This window comes from Macaca thibetana, chromosome 16 (genome assembly GCF_024542745.1).
Source record: "Macaca thibetana thibetana isolate TM-01 chromosome 16, ASM2454274v1, whole genome shotgun sequence".
Classification (NCBI taxonomy): Eukaryota; Metazoa; Chordata; class Mammalia; order Primates; family Cercopithecidae; genus Macaca; species Macaca thibetana.
Window position 1 is genome coordinate 54,523,994 of NC_065593.1, and position 23,359 is coordinate 54,547,352.

A 23,359-nucleotide genomic window follows, 5' to 3' on the forward strand; every position below is an offset into this window, starting at 1 on the left:
CCTGGCCCGGCCCATTCCTTCTGGGCCCTTTTGATTCTGATTATCCTCTTTCAGACAGACAGATTCACCAGAGCCAAATGCCACTCCCAGCATGAAGGAGCGGGGGACACTGCCACTTTCTGCATCAGTTCTTGGAGTTGCTAGAAGGTGGAGTCTGCCCCAGCCTTGTGTTTTGGTTTCTGCAGGGCTTGGGGCCAGTTCAAGGCCTATCCCAGCCCAGTTCCAGGCCACCCTCTGGGGACTAATGTCAAGTTCTGCCCTTGTTCAGTGCCGGCACTGTCGCCTGGCAGAACCTAAAACACCAGGCCTCCACATTGTCACCCTGACGGGGGGTGCAGGATTTTTTCCGGATTCTGTTGTCTAGTATCCAGTGCGCTCTCCCAGCATTCCTATAGAGGTGGCCCAAGCAGTGTTTCCAGCCTTTGTGTAAAAGGCTGGCTGGCTGGAGGAAGGAAGGAAAGCCCGTGTCCTTGGGATTTGCCCTACTGAGCAGACAGGGGCCTTGAGCCCAGCTAAGCGTGGGAGTGGCAGTCTGTCTGAGGGTCCCTCAGACTCCTGTCCCCTCCTCATTCAAGGCCCCTCTGTGTGTATGTGTGTGTGTGTGCGCGCGCACGCGCGCGTCGTGGAGAGGCGCTGACCTTGTAAATTGGCATCCTCAGACAGTCTTGTGATACTCGCAGCAGCTTTAAGCCAGGAGCAGGGGTCAGGCTATTTTGAGCTGTGGCATCTCCTGCTGCCACCCCCTGGCTGTCTTAGACAAGTCCATGCCCTGTTGAGGGGAGAGGGCCAAGGGACTCATCCAGCCCTGTCCCTCCTCATGGGCCTGTGGGGGTGGCAGCATAGAGGTGATCAGGGAGTGGCAGTGGTAAAATAAATGAGCTTCTTTATTTTTTAAACTAGATAGGCTCATTCTACTGTCTTCTCCAGGGCTCTTCTATGAAACAGTTACAAACCTACTGCTAGGCCAGGGCAGTGGCTCACACCTGTAATCCCAGCACTTTGGAATGCCAGGGCAGGAGGATCACTTGAGGTCAGGAGCTCGAGACCAGCCTGGGCAACATAGGGAGTACCCCCCATCTCTACATAAAATTTAAAAATTAGCCAGGTGTGGTGGCCTGTGTCTGTAGTCCCAGCTACTCAGGAGGCTGAGATGGGAGGATCGCTTGAGCCTGGGAGTTGAAGGCTGCAGTGAGCCGTGATTGGAACATTGCACTCCAGCCTGGGCGATGGAGCGAGACCCTGTCTCAAAAAATAAAAACCAAAACCTACTGCCAGTTTCCCCAGGGCTTCATGCCTCAGCGCTCCCTTCTTGCTTTGAGAAGGGAAGGGGAACTCAGGTTCCAGAGCTGGAGGGAGGAGTCCAGGAAGGCCTAGGGTAAAGGAGGGCTTAGGGGCTAAGCCCGGGGTCCGGGCCAAGTGGGGTGGACTGTTCTCCTCTCGGGGAAGGAGGCTGGGATGGCCCACGGGAGGACAGAGGGGAACTGAGGGCCCACAGGTGTCCTGCTCCCCAAGTCTCCTGGCAGCAACAGGCTTGGCTCCTCATAAGTCACAATGAGGGGCAGGCTGAGGACAGGAGCTGGGGCCATCTCAGGGCCTCAGGGTTGGAGCTCACTGAAGTCACATGAGCACCTGTTGATTCTTCAGGAGGGGCCCAGGCAGCCCTCAGCACCCAGGTGAGACCAGCGCCTGGTGAGTGGGCTGAGTGGGCCAAGTGGGTGGGCTGGGGGCTGGTACTCCCACCATCTGACTCCAGAGGAGAGGGCTCTGCAGGGGATGTGGACTGGCACTCGCAGAACCCCAGGGCGGGTGAGCTGGGCCCTCAGGGGCGCTGGATGCGGATTTGAATGAAGAGCGTAGCTGGTGACAGTGAGGCCCCGTCCTTGGAAAGCAGGTGTATGTGGCGGTACCCTGTGGGGAGGACAGCCAGGCCTCAGGTCCTCTGCGTACCCTGGGGGTCTGGCCCAGCCTGGGCATGCTTCAGGGCAGGAAATTCGAGGCACAAAGGTGAACAGGGTCTGCAGGGCCTGTACCCACATCCCTCTCCATCCCCACCAGCCTCCACCAACCTTGCTTTAGGCTGCTAAGAGGCAGTGTAAACTGGCCCACAAAGTCATTGGGGGAGGTGGCGTCATAATCTTCCACCACAAACCGGACCAGCGCCAGCTCCGGAGCCCGCAGCTGGAACTGCAGGGTCTGCCCCCAGTGGGGGTTGAAGCCTAGGGCACAGGGGTGGCAGTCAGAGCCCCAGGGCCCCAGGATCCACCCTGCACCTCCCTTCGCTCTCTGCAGTCTCCCCCCGACACTTCTGCCAGCAGCTGCCCACCATTGTTGAGCACATAGTCAGTCTCCTGCCGGGCACAGTCTGCGGGCACCCCATGGATCTCAACACGCACCAGGGGGTCCACAATGGAATGTGGCTTCTCGGCGTTCAGCTTGGGCAGCTGCTGTGCAGTCAGCACCTGTGGGGTGAAGGAGGGAGCAGCTGGGGCCCACGCCCACCTTGGCCATCCCCTGATGGGCCTCAAGCTCAGACCGCCCGTCACTTCCAACCTGTCCCCAGCCCCCCTTGCCTTCCTCCACCTCACAAAGAGCCTCTCTAGAACCAGTGTGACCCCAGGCTGGGGCCCGTTCCAGCCTGCTGACCTGGATGCTGAGAGTGGTTCTGGGAGGTCCCGGGTCCTCAGGGTCAAAGGTCGAGTCAGGTTGCCGCAGGCAGGCAGGTTTCAGGACATAGCCACACTGCCCATTGACCAGGAAGCGGCCGGCATTGAGGTCCATCTCGTAGCCTGGCGTCTGGAAGTTCAAGGCCACTGTGGACACAGCAGGGTCAGAGCAGGGGCTCTTAGCGGCCCTGTTCTCACTACTCAGTTTCAGGGGACTGTATTCCTCTCTACAAAGGGCCTGGGGTCCCACTGTCTGCTCAGTGCTGCTCTGCCCCCACCATGACTTTAGGGGAGAGGGTCATGGACTCAGCCCCCACTGTCACCTGTACTTCCGCCCTGGGATCCCTCCAGGCTGGAAAGTGCTGGAAAAGCCCCCACCCTCAGGGCCAGGCTTGGGTCAGAGCCAGGGGTCTGAGGAAGCCTGGGCTTGTTTCCACCCTTACCCCAAGGAGACGATACGGCCTCCTTTGGTGGGGCTCAGCGTACCCCAGAGCCCACCCTTATCAGTGTTGACTTAGTGGGACTGCCAGGTGTGTGGGGGTTGTGTGTGTCCAGGGAACATGGGAGTGGAGGTTTTAATTTCTACCATCATAAAAATGCGAGACCTGTACACTGTCAAGAATAAGCGAGCCTGATTTGATTTTCCCACCTACATTGCTGGCAACTTTAAAAATAATCAACAAAATGCGTGTTTCCACCGTCTGGAAGGCTGTGTGGGCCCTCACTGCTGAGGCCTCTCCCACACTGAGGCACCCCGCCTGCTCCCGCTCATGTGGCCCCCACTCACCCAGCTGACAGCCCGAGTTCCACATCTCCTGGGGACTATAGTTGGCCGAGTTCATCCGCAGCCCCAGCGGGTACACGCGGGTCAGCTGGCGGGCATTGTGCCTGACGAAGCTGTTCCCTGGGGCAGAGTTGGGGTGAGACTGTGACAGACCCCGGGGGTCCCTCACCCAAAGCCCCGGCCTATAACCTCCAGGGAACAGAGGCCAAGCCCATCCCCAGCTCACCCTGCCCCTGCTCCTCACTCTCTTCTGACCTAGGCTGAGAGGGGAGCTCACTGAGGAGGCGGCAGGGATCCCCTCCACCCACACAGCCTGGCTCCACATCCCCAGCCCCCAGTTCCCTGCTCCTGACAAAGTTCCAACCAAGTACAGTGAATGCCCACAGCCCTCCAGCTCCACCATGGTTCCTGGAACTCTTCTCCAGGCCAAGCTTCCAGGCCTTCAACAGCCTGTTCCTCCTGTCTGGAAAGCCCTCCCGCCTCTTCTCCTGGCTGCTTCCTAGTCCTCCAGGTGATGTGTCTTCTCAGCATCACCTGCCCCAGGAATTCCTCCCCAGTGTCGCAGCAGCGGCTGGGCTCCCCCAACCCCCAGCCCAGCCTGGCCCATCTCCCTCTATGGCCGGCCCCACCACAGGCCTCTGAAGGCAGACAGCAGGCTGCAGACAGCAGGCCGCCCTCAGCTTGCCACTCTCCCCTCCATCCACCCTGGCATGTGCAGGGCCCTCATTCCCTCAGCCCAGCCCCTCTCTGGGGTCCTCTTGACCTCTTTACTGTCCCCCAAAGCCCCCTCAACTCCTTTCCAGGCCCCCTTCAGGAGGTGCCCCCATCGCCCTCTCGCCCCAGACACCCAGCACCCTGGCTCCTACCTGCTTCCCGGATGAGTTTCTTGGCTTTGCGCTCGCTGAGGGAGCTGACCTGGCAGGGCTGCGGGGCGTCGGGGGCAGGGTGCAGGGTCCGCAGGCGGGTGGCGTGGCAGTACACGACCAGGGCCGACAGCTCCGGGGAGATCTGCTTAGCCTAGGAGACCAGCCTCAGCAGGGCTCAGCTAGCCCCCGCTCCCCACACCCATCCTCCCACCTTCCCCCGCTTCCCCACCCCACCCACCCCAGCCCACCAGCTCTCACCAGGCGCCTCTGTGCTGCAGTCTCCGCCTCCTCTTCTTCCTCCTCGTCATCGTCCTCCTCCTCCTCCCTGTCCGACAGAGCCCGGCCATCCTCGCTCCGAGCAGCAGGCAGCTTCTTCCCCTTCACCAGGACCCGGCCCTTCAGCTGCTGTGGGGGCCAATGTGGAGGATGAAGGGTTAGGCCTTCTCACCCCTGTGGCGGCCGGTCAGTCAGTTATTCAACCACCACCGTGTGAAGGGCTGGCTGGGGGTGGGAGGCAGGAAAGGAGACACAGAGATGAGTGTCTAATAGGAAAGAGTGGAGAACGGCCTAGGAAGCCATCAGGAAGGGATGCTTAGTAAGCATCAGGAAGGGATGCTCAACATCAGAATATACACAGCAGCCACTATGATGCACGCGACAGCTCAGGACTGAAAGGGAAGTGACCCTCTTCAAAAAAGATCTTACGTGGAAGAAGTGAGACTACAACGTGGAAGAAGTGAGGCTACAACGTGGAAGAAGTGAGGCTACAACGTGGAAGAAGTGAGGCTACAACGTGGAAGAAGTGAGGCTACAACGTGGAAGAAGTGAGGCTACAACGTGGAAGAAGTGAGGCTACAACGTGGAAGAAGTGAGGCTACAACGTGGAAGAAGTGGGGCTACAACGTGGAAGAAGTGGGGCTACAACGTGGAAGAAGTGAGGCTACAACGTGGAAGAAGTGAGGCTACAACGTGGAAGAAGTGGGGCTACAACGTGGAAGAAGTGGGGCTACAACGTGGAAGAAGTGAGGCTACAACGTGGAAGAAGTGGGGCTACAACGTGGAAGAAGTGGGGCTACAACGTGGAAGAAGTGAGGCTACAACGTGGAAGAAGTGGGGCTACAACGCGGAAGAAGTGGGGCTACAACGTGGAAGAAGTGGGGCTACAACCTGGAATCACACAGTCCTTTTTTGGTACCATTTAAAAGAGAAGACAGTACACACATGTACACAGGTAATGTGTGTGGGGAAATTCTTGAAGCACACGCAAGAAAGTTGGAGATGGTTACTTCTTGTGAAAGAAGACAGGTCAGTGGAGGAAGGGAAGCACCGTTCATTGTGTCCCTTGGTACAGCTCAGTTTTCTTTTACCATATGGGTGTGACTGTCATACTAATAACAAAAATCACGTCTCACACACACACGAGGGTGAGTCAACCCTGCCTGCATGTTGGGGATTGGAAGTAGGAGGGGGGTTTTCTCAAGGAGCCCGACAGGATAAACGTCTGGAGAGGGCCGAGGATGCACTCTGCGGTCTGGGGGAGAGCAGCAGGCTGCCTCAGACCTAAGAGTTGGGGAAGTGGATAAGGCCACGGAAGAGGCGGCTGAAGTTGAGCTGAATTCTAAGCAGGTGATGCTTGGCAAGTGTGGATGGCTGGGAAGGGACTTCCAGGTGGAGAAACTGTCAAACGGGGCCTTGCAGGAGGGAATGGCAGAGCCTGCAGGACTCTACCAGCAGGGACACAGGGCCAGCAGGGCAGAGCCAGGTCATGGAAGAGGGTGTGTGTGTGGGGGGGGTCTAGTCAAGAATGGAGAGCCAGAGGGCAGCAGAAGGACAAGACCAGGGGGTGGCAGACATCAGATGAACAGAGGAACGGAGAAAGGTTAAGGCAGGGAGAGGTGAGGGGTCCCGAGCCAGAGAGGTGGCACAACCAGTTGGGGGAGGCGGACTCCCACCAGACCTCCCTCCATCCAGGCTGGGGGCTGGGGTGCATCACCTCTGGGGAAGGCAGCTCCTCAGGATTTGGGGAGTCCAGCGCCTGTGTCACCAGCATGTCCCCTAGGATGGTGCGGAGGTGGCGGGCCATGGCAGCCTGCTGCTCCAGCCCGCAGTGGTTCTCCAGGGATAGGATGACAGGGTAGGGGGACAGCTGTGTGGGGAAGGGCAGTGGCTCAGAGCCACTCCCCTCCCTCTGCCAGTACCTCCCAACATCTGGCTCCCAGACCCTTCAGGACAAGCAGGCAAAGCAGGGCTCTGGAGAACCCAGGGAAGGGCTAGACTGTCCAGGAGGCTGAGGGAGGCTGCAGGAATGACTTTTTTTTTCTTTGAGATGGAGTGTTGCTCTGTCACCCAGGCTGGAGTGCAGTGATGCAATTTCAGCTCACTACAACTCCATCTCCTGGGTTCAAGCGATTCTCTCTGCCTCAGCCTCCGGAGTAGCTGGGATTGCGGGCACCCGCCACCACACCCAGCTAATTTTTGTATTTTTAGTAGAGACGGGGTTTCACCATGTTGGCCAGGCTGGTCTCAAACTCCTGACCTCAGGTGATCTGCCCACCTCAGCCTCCCAAAGTGCTGGGATTACAGGTGTGAGCCACCACGCACGGCCAATTTTTGTTGTTTATGCTTTGGTCTAGCTCCATCATCCAGGCTGAAGTGCAGTGGCGCAGTCAGTATCCCCGCATTCTCCAGTCCTGAGCTCAAGTGATCCTCCCACCTCAGCCTCCTGAGTAACTCAGCCTACAGGCACATGCCCCCACACTCAGCTAATTTTTATTTTTGTTGAGACAGGATACAGCTATTTGCTCAGGCTGGTCTGGAATTCCTGGCCTCAAGTGATCCTTGCATCAGCCTCCCAGAGTGCTGGGAATACAGGTGTGAGCCACCGCACCTGGTCCCATAAATGCTTTTTACATGTGAATGACATTGACCATGTCAATGATGTTGAAAACTCTCCTGCCATCATTTGCTGATGGGAAGATCTGCACACTGTGACCGAAGCTGCAGTTTATGTAGGTGCCACTGGTGAGCTTCTCTTACAGCTTATTCTTTGGAAGTCAAGATTCAAATGTCCTTCCCAGCCGGGCGCGGTGGCTCAAGCCTGTAATCCCAGCACTTTGGGAGGCCGAGACGGGCGGATCACAAGGTCATGAGATCGAGACCATCCTGGCTAACACGGTGAAACCCCGTCTCTACTAAAAAATACAGAAAACTAGCCGGGCGAGGTGGCAGGCGCCTATAGCCCCAGCTACTCGGGAGGCTGAGGCAGGAGAATGGTGTGAACCCGGGAGGCGGAGCTTGCAGTGAGCTGAGATCCGGCCACTGCACTCCAGCCTGGGCGACAGAGCGAGACTCCGTCTCAAAAAAAAAAAAAAAAAAAAAAAAAAAAAGTCCTTCACTCCCCCAAAGGTTTTCTTCTGGACACTCTGTGATTTTAAGACATTTTCCAAATATGAGAGGGAACATATTTCCCAAATATGAGAGTGGCATCTCATTCAGCTTTATTCCACCCCATTGGCCACTTATCCCAGCAGCACTTGGTGAATGAATGATTCTCTGGGCAAGGGTTTCCCCTGGGAGGACTGAGCGCAGCTGGCACGGGGGTGTGGACGGAGGTCATTGCGAAGGCTGTGGGGCTGGGGCTGGGCATCCCAGGGGCTCACCGTGAAGGCATGGTCACGCACGGCTTGGACCACATCCCGGAAGAGAATCTTGGAGGTGAGAGTATGTCCGTGATAGATGATGGGCTCCCCTCCTGGCCCCTCCCAGCAGTCCAGCTCCACGCAGCGGCATCCCTGGGCAAAGGCCCTGTGGGTGGACAGATGGGTGGACGGGCAAGGTGTTGGGAGAGTGCCACAGAGCAGGGCAGCAGGCAGGCTGAGCCAGGAAGGCCCCAGGAAGCCAGCCCCATGTCTCTCTCCAGGTGGGGCTCCCGGGCACATTCACCCCCTACTACAGTACCTAATGTAGGCCTCGGTGCTGCTGGGCCCCCCAATCTGGGAGTCGGTCAGATAGGTGTTGTGGGAGGAAGAGATGAAGTAGTGGGCGAGGGGCTGGTTCATGTCCTGGAACACACACGTGTGGGTGGTGTCCAAGGCAGCCCCCTCCGGCGACAACAGGTACATCATGAAGCCATCCAGTGTCATCAGCTCGTGCTGCTTGGCTGCAGGGGTGGCAGGAGAGGGCATCAGGCCACATGGGGATCCCCCATGTCCAGCTTTCAATGCCCCCAAGGCCCACTCAACTTAGGAATAGACTAGACAATCTACTGTAAGTCATGCCACTTAACCTTCACTTGACTCTGTAAGTCATGCCACTTAACCTTCGACCAGACCCTGGGAGGAAGGCACGCTGTTGTGCCATTTTACACATGTGGAAGCTGAGTCTGGAGGAGGCAAGCTAACCTGGCCGAGACAGTGCCCGCAGCCAGCCCGCAGCCAGCCCGCAGCAGAACCCACTCAGCTGGGAACACAGCCCTATCAGGTGCCACGACCTGGCCGTGCCGCCCCCCACCTGTCTCGTTGAGCTCGTAGGTCTGAATGAGCTGCTGGGCGCGGGCCAGCGTGGCGCCCTCCTCGCCCTGGTCCTCCAGGAACTCCAGCAGCTCAGGGGCACTCAGCACGCGGTCCTCGCCCGAGTACTGATGGAAGATCTCCTCCAGCTCCGGCCGCTTCAGCAGCCGCCGCAGGAACTCCTCAATCTCAGCCCCCTCTAGACGGTCATTGTTGGAGTGGTCACACTCCTGGGGAGCAGAGGGAGAAGCTCAGAGGAGGCAGACACTCCAGGAAACCTGGCCCCTTTAACCCATCTGTCATCTACCACATCTGAGAAGGCAACGTTCCCCATTTCACAGGTGGAAAAACAGAGTAAGACTTGTGACTCCAGCTCTGTTTGTTTTTTGGGTTTTTTGTTTGTTTGTTTGGTCTTGCTCTGTTACCCAGGCTGGAGTGCAGTGGCATGATCATAGCTCACTGCAGCTTCCAACGTGTGATCTCAAGGGATCCTCCCACCTCAGCCCTCCAAATAGCTGGACAGCTGGAACCACAGGTGTGTACCACTGCACCTGGCTAATTTTTGTATTTTTTGTAGAGATGGGGTCTTGCTATGTTGCCCAAGCTGATCTCAAACTCCTGGCTTCAAGCAGTCCTCCCGCCTAGGCTTCCCAAAGTGCTGGGATGACAGGGGTGAGCCACTAAGCCTGGCCTGCAGGGCTGGACTTTAAGGGAGGTCTCTCTGGTTCTATGCCTGCCCCTCTGCACCATGACCTACCCCAAGAATCAAGATGTGGAAGGAAAAATGGTGATCCTGGGCCAAGACAGGACCCCTGGGCCCTCACTCCCCTAGGTGGACATGTTACTATGCTGACATGCACATATTCACACCCAGGGTCACTGAACAAGTCAATGAGAATTCATGGAGCATCCCTGTGAAGCTGTGGCCCAGGGGTCCAGCTGCCATGGGCTCTCCTGTCTTTCGGGGTCACAGGTGGGTCCCATTGTCCACATGCACACAGAGGTCTGCCAGGGGCTCCAGCTGGGCCGTAGCTGCAGAGCCCACTCCTGTGTGCCCCTGTGCTCCCATGCATGAGGTGCCAACACGTGCCACAGTGGAGGGTCTGCGTGGAGAAGGGTGCACACATGTATCTGTGCACATGCACGCCTGTAGGCTGGCTCCTGCCTGTGCCCCCACATGCAAAAGGTGCCCTGCAGACTCAGGGAAATGAGAACAGCTTTGCTGCTCACTTTGGAGGGGTAGGAACTGAGGGGGAGGAAAGTTCTGGGCCCTGGCTCCCCACTCCCTTCCTGGCCCAGTGGCCTCAGGGGAGGCCAAAGGCTAACTAAACCCAGATGTTGCCTTTATGCAGGGAAAGGCTGCTTCTCCAAAAAAGCTGCAGGTGGAGAGGGCAGGGGAGCTGATGACTCAGACGGCTGGGGGCAGGCAGAGGTCAGAGTGATGGCAAAGCCAGGGGCTGGGGTTCAGGGCGGAAGCCCACCTTGAAGAGGAGGTAGGCGTACATGTCGTTCATGTCCACGTTGACCATTCTCAGCAGGCTCTTGATCTCTTTGAAGCTCATCTTGCTGTCCTGGTTGGAGTCAGCCCGGTGCAGATACGAGTGGATCCAGGTGTGGGTGCTCAGGAAATAACAGTAACACACCAGGCTGCCCCCAGCCCCCAGGTAACTGGCCGGTAAGTCATCCCCACCTGGATCTGGGGGCTCCCTGGTTTAGGGGCTGTACTTTCCCCTTGGCCTGTGGACTCCCCCAGCACGGTAGCAGTGTCTCCTCCGCAGGACTGGGGCTCACCAAAGACAGGAGGCCCTGTCTCCATCCTCAGAAGGCCTCAGGCCTCCCTGAAGGAGGGGCCGCGCCACCCCTCCTGGTGGGAGCTCGGACCTAGCCAGGGCACGTGTCCCCACTCTCAGTTTCAAAGACCTAGGGCTCCGACCCAGACTGTGCGCCCTCAGAACAGGGGACCTGCCTCCCCTGGGCCTGAGGTCTCTCCAAGGATGGCGCCCTCCCTGGGGCCCTCCCTCCCAGCCCCGGCAGGATATTGGTCCAGCCGCTCGCGCTGGCTCATGGCGTCCAGGCGCGCGCGGAGCTTGGTCAGACCGCGCACCCAGCGCTGCGCTTCCTCAGCCGTGGGCGCCGCCAGGTCCAGGTTCTTGCGGCGGCCCTTGAAGGCGATGGTGAGGCAGCGCGCCGGGGCGAAGGCACCCCCGAAGCGCCGCAGGCCCTCGGACTGGTGGCCCTCGCGGACTGCCTCGATGTGCTGCACAAAGACTGCGGGTAGGGCCGGGTCAGGGCGGAGGACCCGGCCTGTCCCCACCTCCCTGCCCACCCGGCGCTCCCCGGCCTCTCACAGATGTGCTGCGACGGCGCGCGCGGGATGCGCCGCTGGAACCACACGCTCAGGCCGTCCTCCTGCAGCCGGTACAGCCGCTCCTTGTGCCACGTGCGCGAGCGGATCTTGCGGAGCCGGGAGCCCAGCAGCATGGCGCGCACGTCCTCGTCCTCCGTCAGGCCTGCCGCGGCGGGAGGACCCGGGTTTCAGGCAGTCCCTGCCCGGAAGCTCCCCCTGCTGCCCCTTCCTCCAGCCTCTCCAAACCCAGGCCTTCGCTCCACAGTGAGCTTCCCTGCCCCTCGCAGGCCTCCCCTCCTCCCCGATTGTAAGAAGCCTCCTGCACTGGGTTTGGCTTTAGGCTTTGGAGCGTTAAGCGTCCCCCAACCCCCACCCGTACCCCATCTCCCTCCTTCCTTCCAAGCAGCTGCCTCTGCTGTCCCTCAGTGTGGAACTGTCCTCGGGCAATGCCTGGGACTCAGGCCTCACTAAAGGTTGTCCTTTCTGGCCAGGTGCGGTGGCTCACGCCTGTAATCTCAGCACTTGGGATGCCGAGGAGGGCGGATCACTTGAGGTCGGGAGTTCGAGACCAGCCTGGCCAACATGATGAAACCCCCATCTCTACTAAAAATACAAAATAAGCCGAGTGTGGTGGCACATGCCTGTAATCCCAGCTACTTGGGAGGCTGAGGCAGGAGAATTGCTTGAACCCAGGAGGCAGAGGTTGCAGTGAGCCGAGATCATGCCACTGCACTGAAGCCTAAACAACAGAGTGAGACTGAGTCTTAAAAAAAAAAAAAAAAAAAAAAAAAAAAGTTGCCCTTCTGCCACTATCCCCCACCACATGGCTTCCAGCCACCAAGTTCAGAATTTGCCACCAACAGCCTTTTTCCCTTGATGTGAAACCACAGCCATCAGGAAGGTCTCACCATCTAACCTAGATCTCTCTTGCTATAACCCAAGCACCTTGCCTCTGCTTTCCCAAAGACAAGGAGGACAGCAGAGGCCACCCTAGCCCCAGGGTCACAGGCCAAGGACTCCAGGATCAGCCCTGCCCGGCTGATCTCCAGGTGCCCTCTTTGTGCCTGGTGGGGCCCTGCCAAAAGGAAGGTGTCCTGTGACATTTGGTGCTCCCTCTTGCCCAGCCAATGCCACCCACCACATGACCCTTCAGCCCACATGCACTCTGCAGCCACAGTGTCCACCTTCCTCAATAAAAGCAAATGTTGGCTGGGTACAGTGGCTCATGCCTGTAATCCCAGGTACTCAAGAGGCCAAGATGGGAGGATCGCTTGGAGCCAGGAACTGGAGAACAGCCTGGGCAACAATGTGAGACCCTATCTCTACAAAAAAAAAAAAAAAAAGTTTTTTTTTTTTTTTTGAGACGGAGTCTTGCTCTGTTGCCCAGGCTGGAGTGCAAGTAGTGCAATCTCGGCTCACTGCAACCTCCACCTCTGGGTTCAAGCAATTCTCCTGCCTCAGCCTCCCAAGTAGCTGGGACTACAGGCACGTACCACCATGCCCCAGCTAATTTTTGTAGTTTTAGTAGAGACAGGGCTTCACCATGTTGGCCAGGATGGTCTTGTCTCCTGACCTCATGATCTGCCCTCCTCGGCCTCCCAAAGTGTTGGGATTATAGGCGTGAGCCACCGTACCTGGCCTCTAGAAAAAAATTTAAAGTTGGCTGGGCATGGTGGTTCATGCTTGTAATCCCAGCACTTTGGGAGGACAAGGTGGGTGGATCACTTGAGGACAGGGGTTCAAGCCCAGCATGGCCAACATAGTGAAACCTCATCTCTACTAAAAATACAAAAAAAATTAGCCGGGCATGGTGTCATGTACCTGTAATCCCAGCTACTCGGGAGGCTGAGGCATGAAAATCACTTGAATCCGGGAGGCGGAGGTTGCAGTGAGCTGAGATTATGCCACTGCACTCCAGCTTGGGCAACAGAGTGAGACTCTGTCTCTAAAATATAAATAAATAAAAGCACCTCCTGTATGCAGGCCCTGCTCATGTATTAACAGACAAGGAAACTGAGGCTCAGGGAAGCTTAAGTAAGTTGTCAGAATTCCATATTGGTAGAAGCCACTCTGGGCTCTGGAGGTCGGGCTCCAGTACCTCTGCCCTTGGGCCCTGCACTGCATGGCTCTTCTAGTGCTTCTAAATTCAGAAGTCTGGGGAATAAGTCTCAACTCTGTCACTTCCCAGCTATTTAATACATAGCCCCGGTGGCACTAACCTGGCACTAAGCCTCATGTTCTCCATCCATAAAATGGAGACCACAATCATACCTGCTGCAAAATCCAAAATTCAGAGGTTTCTACAGCGTGACCGACACTGTACCCCAGAGAGTTTTGGCCTTCCTCTGGCTCTGGCCCCCTGGAACACGTGATGCCCAGCCCAGATGGTGCCACACCCTGCTCTACAATGCCTCAATGAGAGTCACAGCCAAAGATTTTTGAGCCATGGGACATTAGAGGAGGTGGGAACTGGGTAAACGGAGAGTCCATGGCCTTTGGAGGTGGGGCACAGCCCAGAGTGAATGAGGGCCCAGAGTTTCCAGAGAACCGGAATCTAGATCTGTGTGTGAAGCCTCCAGATATTCTAATGTTGGCAACGAAATCAAATTGAAAAAGACAAAAACCAATAACCCCTGTATGGGCCAAAAGAAGTATGACAGTGGGCCTCTCTTCCTCCCTTTATTTCAACAGACCCTTAATACTGGGTTTGGCTTTGCGACCCCAAGGCCCTTGCTTGCCCAGTTGCAAACTCTGACCTAAGGAATTGAGTCTATATCTCTGGACCATCTCCTTTCACCCTCTCTTGGACCCTTTTGTAGGATCCTTCTCCCTTCTCTTCCTCCTATCTGAGTCCTTGAAGGACCAGTTCAGATATCACCTCCTCCAGGAAGCTTTCCTTGATTTGTCCTCAAGTGGGCGTTCTCCCTCTCTGACCACTAACAGCACTTTTTGCTTTAATTAAAACACAAAACCCACCTATAAACTTTAATAAATCTGAGGCCAGAGTGAGGTCTTATCTCCTCACCACAGTGCTCATCCCAGAGCCAGGCTCCCAGCTAGTGTTGACTGAAGGGGCAGGCAGGTAGACAGGCAGATGGGGGGACTGAGGGAATTCTACCCCAGCTCTGCCCCATCTGTCCGGAGTTCAAGGCAAAGGCCTGGCAGGTCAGGGTTTCTCAACCTTAGCTGTGCATCGGAATTACCTGGGGGAGGCTGCAGACACCATGGCCCAGGGCATCTCACCCAGCTGGTGTGGGATGGGGCCTGGGCATCTGTATTTTTATTTATTTTTTTATTTTTTATTTTTTTTTTTGAGACGGAGTCTCGCTCTGTCACCCAGGCTGGAGTGCGGTGGCCGGATCTCAGCTCACTGCAAGCTCCGCCTCCCGGGTTTACGCCATTCTCCTGCCTCAGCCTCCCAAGTAGCTGGGACTATAGGCGCCCGCCACCTCGCCCGGCTAGTTTTTATATTTTTTAGTAGAGACGGGGTTTCACCGTGTTAGCCAGGATGGTCTCGATCTCCTGACCTCGTGATCCGCCCGTCTCGGCCTCCCAAAGTGCTGGGATTACAGGCGTGAGCCACCGCGCCCGGCGGGCATCTGTATTTTTAAAAACCACTCGGACCATGACTGAAAATCAGGGTCTTGGGCAAGAGGAGAAATCCACCTCCTTAAGAGGCCATGACCCCTCTGGGGCCAGCCTGTGGCCCTAACGGCTCTAGAGGGTCCCTCAGGGTCTAGACTGTGGCCCTCTGAGTGAATGCCCACTTGGTGCCCCCTGGTCAGGAAGGGGAAAGTGGAACCTTCCTCTCCAGACAAAGAATTGGGCATACATGGCATGTGCCAGGCCGAGGGGCTCACCAGACCCCCCCCCACCCACCAAGTCTAGGTAGCCTCTAAATGGTCCCATCCTGAACAATGACAGGGTGAGGGCAGAACGGTTAGGGGGAGCCTGCAGTGCCACCACACTTAGGCACACCCTCCTACACCCCCTCCACCGTGGGAAAGGGGACTGCTCGTTGCCACGACAACCAGGCTCTGCAGCCGGGGCCACCTCCCCTACCTAGGCCAGCCCTCTGATGCCAAGCCCATGGGTGTGGGGGAGGTGAGTGACTAAGACCGGAAATGGGGGTGAGTCACCGGGGCCTGCTCTGTCCAGAGCCTTCTGCAAACAGGCCATCAACATAGGCAGCCTGAACGCCTGACTGGGCCCCCACTGGGGCAGTCTCCCAATGGAGGGGGCCCCTACTCCTGGCCCCTTACCCTCAGCTCCCCAGGAACCTGCTGGGGTAAGGGGTGACATTCCAGGCTGCCCCACAAACTGGCACTGCCCCCCAACCACACACCCAATGGAAAAGCCAAACAGAAGGAGAGTGCAGTCCCAGGCGGGGCCAGGTGCTGAGTCCCTGAGTGGGTGCTTCTGTTTCCCCACTGTTCATGCTTCTGAACCCTGGAGCAGTGAGAGGACTAGGGTGTCCAGCAGGAAGGGCAGGACCAACAGGTAAGGAGGCAAGGTCAGAGGGAGGGCTCAGGGCCAGGGCAGTGATGCTACGAGGACCATGGCTCTCCGTCCAGCCACCCAGTAAACATTTATAGGTCCTGCAAGGCCCAAACCCACAGATGTTGCCTTGACCTTGTTCCTACCTGCTCTGAGCAGGTGCACAAGCCGCCCACCTCCTACTGTTCCCGTGGGGTTTCTATCTATTGAACCACCTCTGCCTTGATCCTGCAGCTGCTGGGCCAGTGACTGAGTGGGTGGAGACAATCACAGAATAATAGCGGTGAAAATGAGGGTAAATGAGAGTCAAATGGTGGAAACAACCCAAGTGCTCATCAACAGATGAGCCTGTAATCCCAGCACTTTGGGAGGCCAAGGCAGGCGGATCATTTGAGGTCAGGAGTTCAAGACTAGCCTGACCAACATGGTGAAACCCTGTCTCTATGAAAAATACAAAACATTAGCCGGGCATGGTGGCTCACACCTGTAATCCCAGTACTTTGGGAGGCCGAGGCAGGAAGATCATTTGAGGTCAGGAGTTCGAGACCAGCCTGACCAACATGGTGAAACCCTGTCTCTACGAGAAACACAAAACATTAGCCGGGCATGGTGGCCCACACCTGTAATCTCAGCTACTAGGGAGGCTAAGGCAGGAGAATCACTTGAAACCGGAAGGCAGAGGTTACAGCGAGCTGAGATTGCGCCACTATACTCCAGCCTGGGCAACAGGGCGAGACTCTGTCTCAAAAAACAAAACAAAACAAAACAAAACAAACAAACAAAAAATGAGTGCATAAGCAAAATATAGTTTATCAATACAATGGAATAATATTCAGCCATGTAAAGGAGTGAAATCTGATGCACGCTACAATATGGATGAACCTTGAAAACATCATGCTAAGTGAAAGAAGCCAGACCCCAAACGACAAATACTATGTGATTCCACCCATGTGACGTACCCAGAGCAGACAAGTTCATAGAGACAGAAAGTAGCTGGGAGGGTACCAGGGGCTGGAATGGGGAGGTAATGGAGAGTTACTGCTTGATGGTTAGTTTCTGTTTGGATGATGAAAAAGTTTTGGAAATAGGCAACAGTAATGGTTGCACAACAGTGTGAATGTAATTAATGCCAGTGAATTAACCACTTCAAAATGGTTGCAATGGCCAATTTCATTATATATATTTTGCCATAATTTTTTTTTGAGATGGAGTCTCGCTCTGTCGCCCAGGCTGGAGTGCAGGGGCGCAAACTCAGCTCACTGCAAGCTCCGCCTCCTGGGTTCACGCTATTCTCCTGCCTCAGCCTCCCGAATAGCTGGGACTACAGGTGCCCGCCACCACGCCCAGCTAATTTTTTTTGTATTTTTTAGTAGAGACGGGGTTTCATCGTGTTAGCCAGGGTGGTCTCGATCTCCTGACCTCATGATCCACCCGCCTTGGCCTCCCAAAGTGCTGGGATTACAGGTGTGAGCCACCGTGCCCGGCCAATTTTTTTTTTTTTTTTTTTGAGACAGAGTCTCGTTCTGTTGCCCAGGCTGGAGTGCAGTGGCACGATCTCAGCTCACTGCAACCCCCACTTCCTGGGTTCAAGTGATTTCCAGGTAATTGTTGCATTTTTAGTAGAGACAGGGTTTTACCATGTTGGCCAGGCTGGTCTCGAACTCCTGACCTCAAATGATCCACTCGCCTTGGCCTCCCAAAGTGCTAGGATTACAGGCGTGAGCCACAGCACCCGGCCTACTTTACCATAATTTTTAAAGTATAATGATATAATATGCTGGAAACCATTGTATACATTTTTTTTTTTTTTCTGAGACAGGGTCTTGCTCTGTAGCCAGGCTGGGGTGCAGTGGTACAATAATGGCCCACTGCAGAGCCTTAAACTCTTGGGCTCAAACAATCCACCTGCCTCAGCCTCCCGAGGAGCTGGGACTAGACTTGCACCACCAGGCCTGAATAATTTTTAAATGTTTTTGTAGAGTTGGGGTCTCACTGTGATGCCCAGGCTGGTCTCAAACTCCTGGCCTCAAGTGATTCAACAGCCTCTGCCTCCCAAGGTGCTCCCCACTGTGTACTTTCAATGGATAAATTATAAGGTATGTGAATTAATATCTCAAAAATGCTGTTAAAGAGGCAGACAGCCAGGTCGGCATCCGGTGGAGCTGAAATGTGGTAGAAGTTGGGGGAGTCTGACCCCAAAGGGCTGCGAGTGGCCACAACAGGCACAAGCACATGGAGCCTGGTTTAGGCCCGGCCCATAGTAGGTGCTTAGTAAATGATCACAAAGAAGGAAACTAAGACAGGGCTCTGGGGAAGTGAGTCAGTGCCCCAAGTGGAAAGAGGCACCCACACGTTCTGATCCATCTGTCCCCTTAGTCCCATGGCCTCCAGCTGGTACCTTCCCCCTGACCACGACAGCGGCACCTCCCGCCCAATTCAGTGTTGTCAGCTGGGGCTCAGACACCTTCCCAAGCTGCACGCTTATCTCAGCCTCCAGAGAGGGGTCAGGCGTGGTGAGGAAAGGGCAGGCCCAGTTTCTCAACTTCCACAGGCAGCCCGGTGGTTTGGGGCGTGGATGGTCTGGGGCCTGAGCAGTTCTGTGAAGGTAGCCAAGACCAGGGACCAGAAACTACCTCATGTCAGAGGCGGAAGGGGCCCCAAATCCCACCCTTTTCACAGGTGCACCACTGAGCTCAGAGAGGACAAGCCCTGTGTGCTAAAGACAGTGCCGGCTGCCCCAGGCAGGGATGGATACAGAGGCTGTGCGGTGGAGACAGGCGCCAGGGCAGCTGGCGGAGAGGGTGGGAGTTCTGTCCAGGCATGTCCCGGAGGGGTGGCATGCAGGGCGGGGTGTGTGCGGGGTGTATACATAGACAGGGTGTGTGTGTGTGTGGGGGGGAGAGAGAGAGAGAGAGAGTGTGTGCGTATGAGCGTGAGTGAATGTGTGTGTGTGCGTGTGAGTGTGATTGTGTGTGTGTACAGAGTTCATGGGTGGAGAGGGTGGACGGTGGGCCAGCCTGGGGGAAATAGGCAGCTCGCACTTGGGAGGTGCACACAGGACTCCGCAGGAATGCGAGTCATGCAGGGAACTGCTACAGCCAGCAGCCATGGCCAAGGCCAAGCAGGGAGTAGAGAAAGAGCGTTTCCAGGTGGCCGGGGCCGTGAGGCCCTGGGAGAGGACACAAAATGGTGAGGGGTCCCAGAGACCCTCCCACCCTAATCCTTTAGCCAGCAGGCAGCCTCCGAACCTCAAACACCAATCATGTCCCCCATGACCCAGCTGGCTGCCACACCCAGGGCTGGGGCCTGGCGGGGGCTCAGTGCCAGAGTCCATAACATTCCTTGGAGAACCAACAAAGTCAGGAAAGGCAGGCGGTGCCTCCCTTGGCCCTGGGCCGGACACAGCATGGGGGGGTGGCAGCACCCTTTTCTGTGGGGCCAGAACAGGCATGAAGCCTGGTTGGGTGCAGAAGTCAGGGTGGGGGACAGGGAAAGATGTGAGGGAGACCACAGGGCCTGGCAGAGCCAGCCCCCTAGTCCCACCTGGCATGCCCCTGCTTAGCCTGGAGGGCCACCCAGCTTACCCACCACCCAGGCCAGGCACTTGCCAGGGCTGGGGGTTGTTCTGAAGACCCTCACCTGTCAAGCCCACCCACAGCAGTCCCACTCACCCTGCGGGAGACATCCCAGGCAGGCCATGGGCCGAGCCCTCTCGCTCAGGGGCACTTCGTAGTGTATGCAGGCCGGGCAGGGAAGGGGGCGGGATTCTGCCCACTCAGGCCTCTGCCCGTGGGGAGGATGAGGGGCAGGGGCGGAGCATCAGGGCAGAGGCACACACAGGGCTCTGGGGATACAGGGCTGCCAGAGAAAATCCAGGACACACGTTAAATGTGAAATTCAGATAAAAAATAATTTTTTAGTGTAAATACATTCCAAATTTCACGTTTAGTGGAATTCCAAACTTAACTGGGTGTTCTGTATTTTATTTGGCAGCCCTGTGAGGACACTCGTGGGGGCTGGCAGGTGCCCCGTGGGAGAGGAGCGGCCAGCAGGCCCCCTGCAGGTATCAGCTTCTCTATCAGTCACTGTGTGACAAGCACAGACTCTGGGCCACACTGCCTGGGTTCAAATTTTCTCTCAGCTACTTCCTGGCTCTGAACCCTAGGCAAGTTACCAAACCTCTCTGAGTCTCAGTTTCCTCATCTGTAAGAGAAGACTACCGGTACTACCTACCTCATATTATTGTGAGCATTAAATGAGATAATATGCGAAAAGCACCTGGGACAGTGACAAAATTGTTCATTAGTATTCACCAGGCTAGCCAAGAATGGTAGCTCACACCTGTAATCCCAGAACTTTTGGGAATCCAAGGCAGGAGGATCCTTTGAGCCCAGGAGTTCAAGACCAGCCTGGACAACATAGTGAGACCCCAACTCTACAAAAAATAAAAACAAAATTAGCTGGATGTGGTGGTATCCAGTCTCCCAGTCTCTCGAGTCCCAGCTACTCGGGAGACTGAGGTGGGAGGATCACTTGAGCTCAGGAACTTGAGGTTGCGGTGAGCCATGATCATGATCATGCCACTGCACTCCAGCCTGGGTGACAGAATGAGACGCTGTCTCATAAACAACAACAGCAACAACAAAAAGTATTCACTGGGAGCCATCATGGAAAAGTAGGCTCTGGCAGTAGGCAGGCATGTGGCCTTGGGCAGTGATTTCACCCCTCTGCCTTGAGCTTCCCGTCTGTAATGTGACATGAGGACAGCACCTCCCGCACAGGCATGCCTGAGGATTAAGCAGGATCAGGTCTGATGCAAGCTCAGCACAGTGCCTCGCGCATGGCAGGTGATCACTGGGCTCTAGCGCTCCTCTCTCTTCAATGATTCCCTGCAAGTCAGCAGCCCAGCCCAAGAGCGGGAGACTGGAGTGGGGACAAAGGACTCCCACTCACTGTGGGGGTGTTTTCTTCCTCCTTCCCTGCTCATCTGGGTCTCCCTAGTGTGGCCCTAAAGGTTTTTCCTTCCTCAGGCCCCTCTGAGCCACTCCCTGCCCTAGTCCCTTGACCTGATTTGACATAAAATCTATTCTCTGTTAGGCTAAGGGGTGTGGTGATGGCAGGGGCAGAGCAAGGCAGGGGAGGCTACCTGGGTGACAGGCCTAGGTCTTGGCCCCTGATGGCCCAAGGGGCTGGGCCCCAAGACTGGGTTTCCTTCTCCACCCTGTCCCTGGGCTCCCTATGGCCTGGGGAAGGGACATTCCCAACAGACTCGGACTCAACATTCCTCTCTCTGCAGTCACTCAGCAGGACAGGGCAGTGGTGAGGAATGAGGGTGGCTGAGATGACATTCTGATACCTACGTAGTTCCCCAGAGTGTCACCTTGATGAGGTGCCCAGAGCTCCCGTGCAGCCTTACTCAGCGGACGGGTACCGAGGCCCGGGTTCAGCTGTAATTATTTGTCTGAATGTGACTCTGCCCACTAAACTGTGCACTTCCTGAGGGCAAAGCTCTGTGCTACTCATCTCTGTAGCCCCAGGCCCTGGCACAGCACCCTGGCCCACTAATGCCGCTCAAAAAACGTGTGGGATGAAGAGGCCAACGGGCACGGGGCCACCCCTCAGCCCTTCTGTGGCACCCATGACCCTGCTGGGGCTGACTCCCAGGGCTGCCCTCAGCTATCCCCAAACCACACCATTTCTTAGTCCAGAGAATGACACCTGTCGATCACAGAGTCCAGCCCAGTCTATCTCCTGGGAGTTCTGGAGTCCATCCTGGGTATCCCCCAAGTCTGGTCCCCACCCCTTGCCCAACTAACTCCTCAGCCTCCCTCCTTGGGTCTCCCTGTTTCTCCCCTGCCTTCGTCCAACCTGCCCCCCACTCTCCACACTCACTCCTGCCTGAGCCCTTTCTGGGGCTCCTGATGCCCTCCAGATAAAGTCCATGACTCTCCAGGGAGGGCCTTGAGGAGCTCCTCCCAACCCCAGCCTCTCCCCTTTGCCACTCCGGTCTTCCTCAGCTGGGGCCAGCCAGGGCCCTCGCTGGCTCCCCAACCCCTCATGCACTGTCCCCTGTTCCCCCATCCCCAGGGTCCTATTCTTTGTTTCACTGTCTGATCTCCCTGCTGGAACCTCAGCTCTCTCATGCAGGAGCCCCAGGGTGGAGCATACCATAGGCACTCCACAAGTGCTTGTACCATAGTACCATACCATGGGCACTGCATAAGTGCTTGTTCAATGCATGCGCAGTTGAATGGATTGCAGGGTAGAGACGGTGTCCTATGTCTCAGTAAACAGAGTGCCAGGCACAGCACCCAGACATAGTCAGCACTCAGGTGGAATGAGTGAAGGTAACAAGAAGGCAAAACTGGCAATCAGGACCCCTGAATTCTGCCCCAAGTTTCACACAGGGTGCCTGGCAGCCTTGTCCTTCTGCTCCAGAGCTCCACACCTAGCTTCTCCATCACTGACTACTCTACCAATGGCAGGTCCAGCGCAGCACTTCAGTGGTGCGGTCCTTTCCACGTCAGACAACACTCTCGCATGCACCCTCTCATTCAAGCCCTCCACCACCCTGCGGGTCCCACTTTTCCCAGACTCTGAGAGAGTACCAGGGCCCATGTGGTGGGGCACCACCAGCGTGCCAGTCACACTTTGCCCTTTGTTGGCTGTGTGGTCACAGGCAAATTCCTTGCTGTCTCTGAGTCAGTTTCCTCACCTGTGAAATGAGGATTCACCTCCCACCTAGGAAGTTGAGGAAGATTGCAAGACACCACCTGTGTAACCCACCAAGTGCCAGCTGCCTCTGATGTTCCAGTGAGCCACAGTTACATTCCTTCTCCACGACTGACTTCCCCAAATCTGACATGAGAGCCTTGGCTTTCGGGCTTTCTCACTGGTTAGACCAGTCCTGCCAGGGCAGTGTGGCTGTGGCTGCCCCTGTGGGGCGGCGGGTTGGAGGGCTGCTGCGGAGGCCAGCCTCTTCTGCGGAGGCCAGTCACAAACTCGCATCCTTCCTAAGGGCTGCCAAGACCCCGAGACACCCTGGCAGACCCTAGATACTGCTGGGGAGCCGGGCGAGGGACACTCCAAGCCTCCCTCTCCCGCTCCACTCTCCCTGGGGACCCCACCAGCGTCCCGTGCCCGAATTCGCCCTCCAGACGCCCCGCGGGCGCCCCCTGGTGGGAAGCAAAGAGCATCCTAGGAGCCCGGCTCGCCCCGGGACTCTCGCGGATGACCCCAGGTGCGACCCCCGGCTGGACGGCGCTGGCCCTCCGCCCCTAGCCATAGCCTCCCAGCCCCGTACAGCCTGGGGAGTCCACGAACTGCTCCCTGGAGCGCCCCAGACTGGGCCCCTGGGAACGGTCCGTGCCCACCCCACCGCCCCCTGCCCGTCACTGACCCATCTTCTTCAGCGCCCGCAGCCCGGGCCTCTTGGTGCCGCCATCGGAGGGAGTCGGCGGGGACGGGAGCGCGACCGGCGCCGCGACTTGGGCGGCTACCGGGGGCTCCTCGGGCGGGCGGCGGCAGCGCCTCCAGCGGCCGCACAGCATGGCTTGGCAGGGGGCCGGGGCCGGGCCCGGGGTCTGCACACGGGGACAGGGCAGCGGGGCGCCGCTCCGGCCCGGCCCCAGCTCTGAGCGCGGCGGCGAGCGAAGAAACTTAGCAGCGCTGGAGACAGTCGGAGGAGGCAGCAG

At 57.0% G+C, this 23,359-nt stretch overlaps 1 protein-coding gene across 2 annotated transcripts; it reads right to left on the reverse strand.

Annotated features, from left to right (window-relative positions):
• Positions 1-868: 868 nt before the first annotated feature.
• PLCD3 (phospholipase C delta 3) lies at positions 869-23,358 on the reverse strand. Of its 2 annotated transcripts, XM_050763087.1 has the most exons (15): positions 23,065-23,358; positions 11,170-11,331; positions 10,861-11,089; positions 10,303-10,432; positions 8,823-9,051; positions 8,271-8,472; positions 7,973-8,117; positions 6,307-6,459; positions 4,572-4,718; positions 4,314-4,464; positions 3,451-3,567; positions 2,644-2,810; positions 2,324-2,459; positions 2,067-2,216; positions 869-1,908 (listed from the first exon to the last, which is right to left on the reverse strand). In XM_050763087.1, exons 1-15 carry the CDS (start codon positions 23,213-23,215, stop codon positions 1,820-1,822), a joined length of 2,358 nt encoding a protein of 785 aa, XP_050619044.1. In that variant the 5' UTR covers positions 23,216-23,358; the 3' UTR covers positions 869-1,819. The 2 variants fall into 2 exon arrangements, with proteins under 2 accessions (XP_050619044.1, XP_050619043.1); XM_050763086.1 differs by lacking the exons at positions 869-1,908; positions 2,324-2,459 and having other exon boundaries at positions 2,072-2,216; positions 23,065-23,351.
• Position 23,359: the final 1 nt, after the last annotated feature.

Bases quoted from the DNA above. Each gene is read 5' to 3' on its own strand.
- PLCD3 (XM_050763087.1), bottom strand. From the start codon at position 23,215: ATGCTGTGCGGCCGCTGGAGGCGCTGCCGCCGCCCGCCCGAGGAGCCC. The intron at 11,332-23,064 runs GTCAGTGACGGG...CCGCCGCGGCAG, and splicing joins GCGGGCGCTGAAGAAGATGG to GCCTGACGGAGGACGAGGAC. The intron at 6,460-7,972 runs GTGAGCCCCTGG...TTCCCCACACAG, and splicing joins TGCGTGACCATGCCTTCACG to CTGTCCCCCTACCCTGTCAT.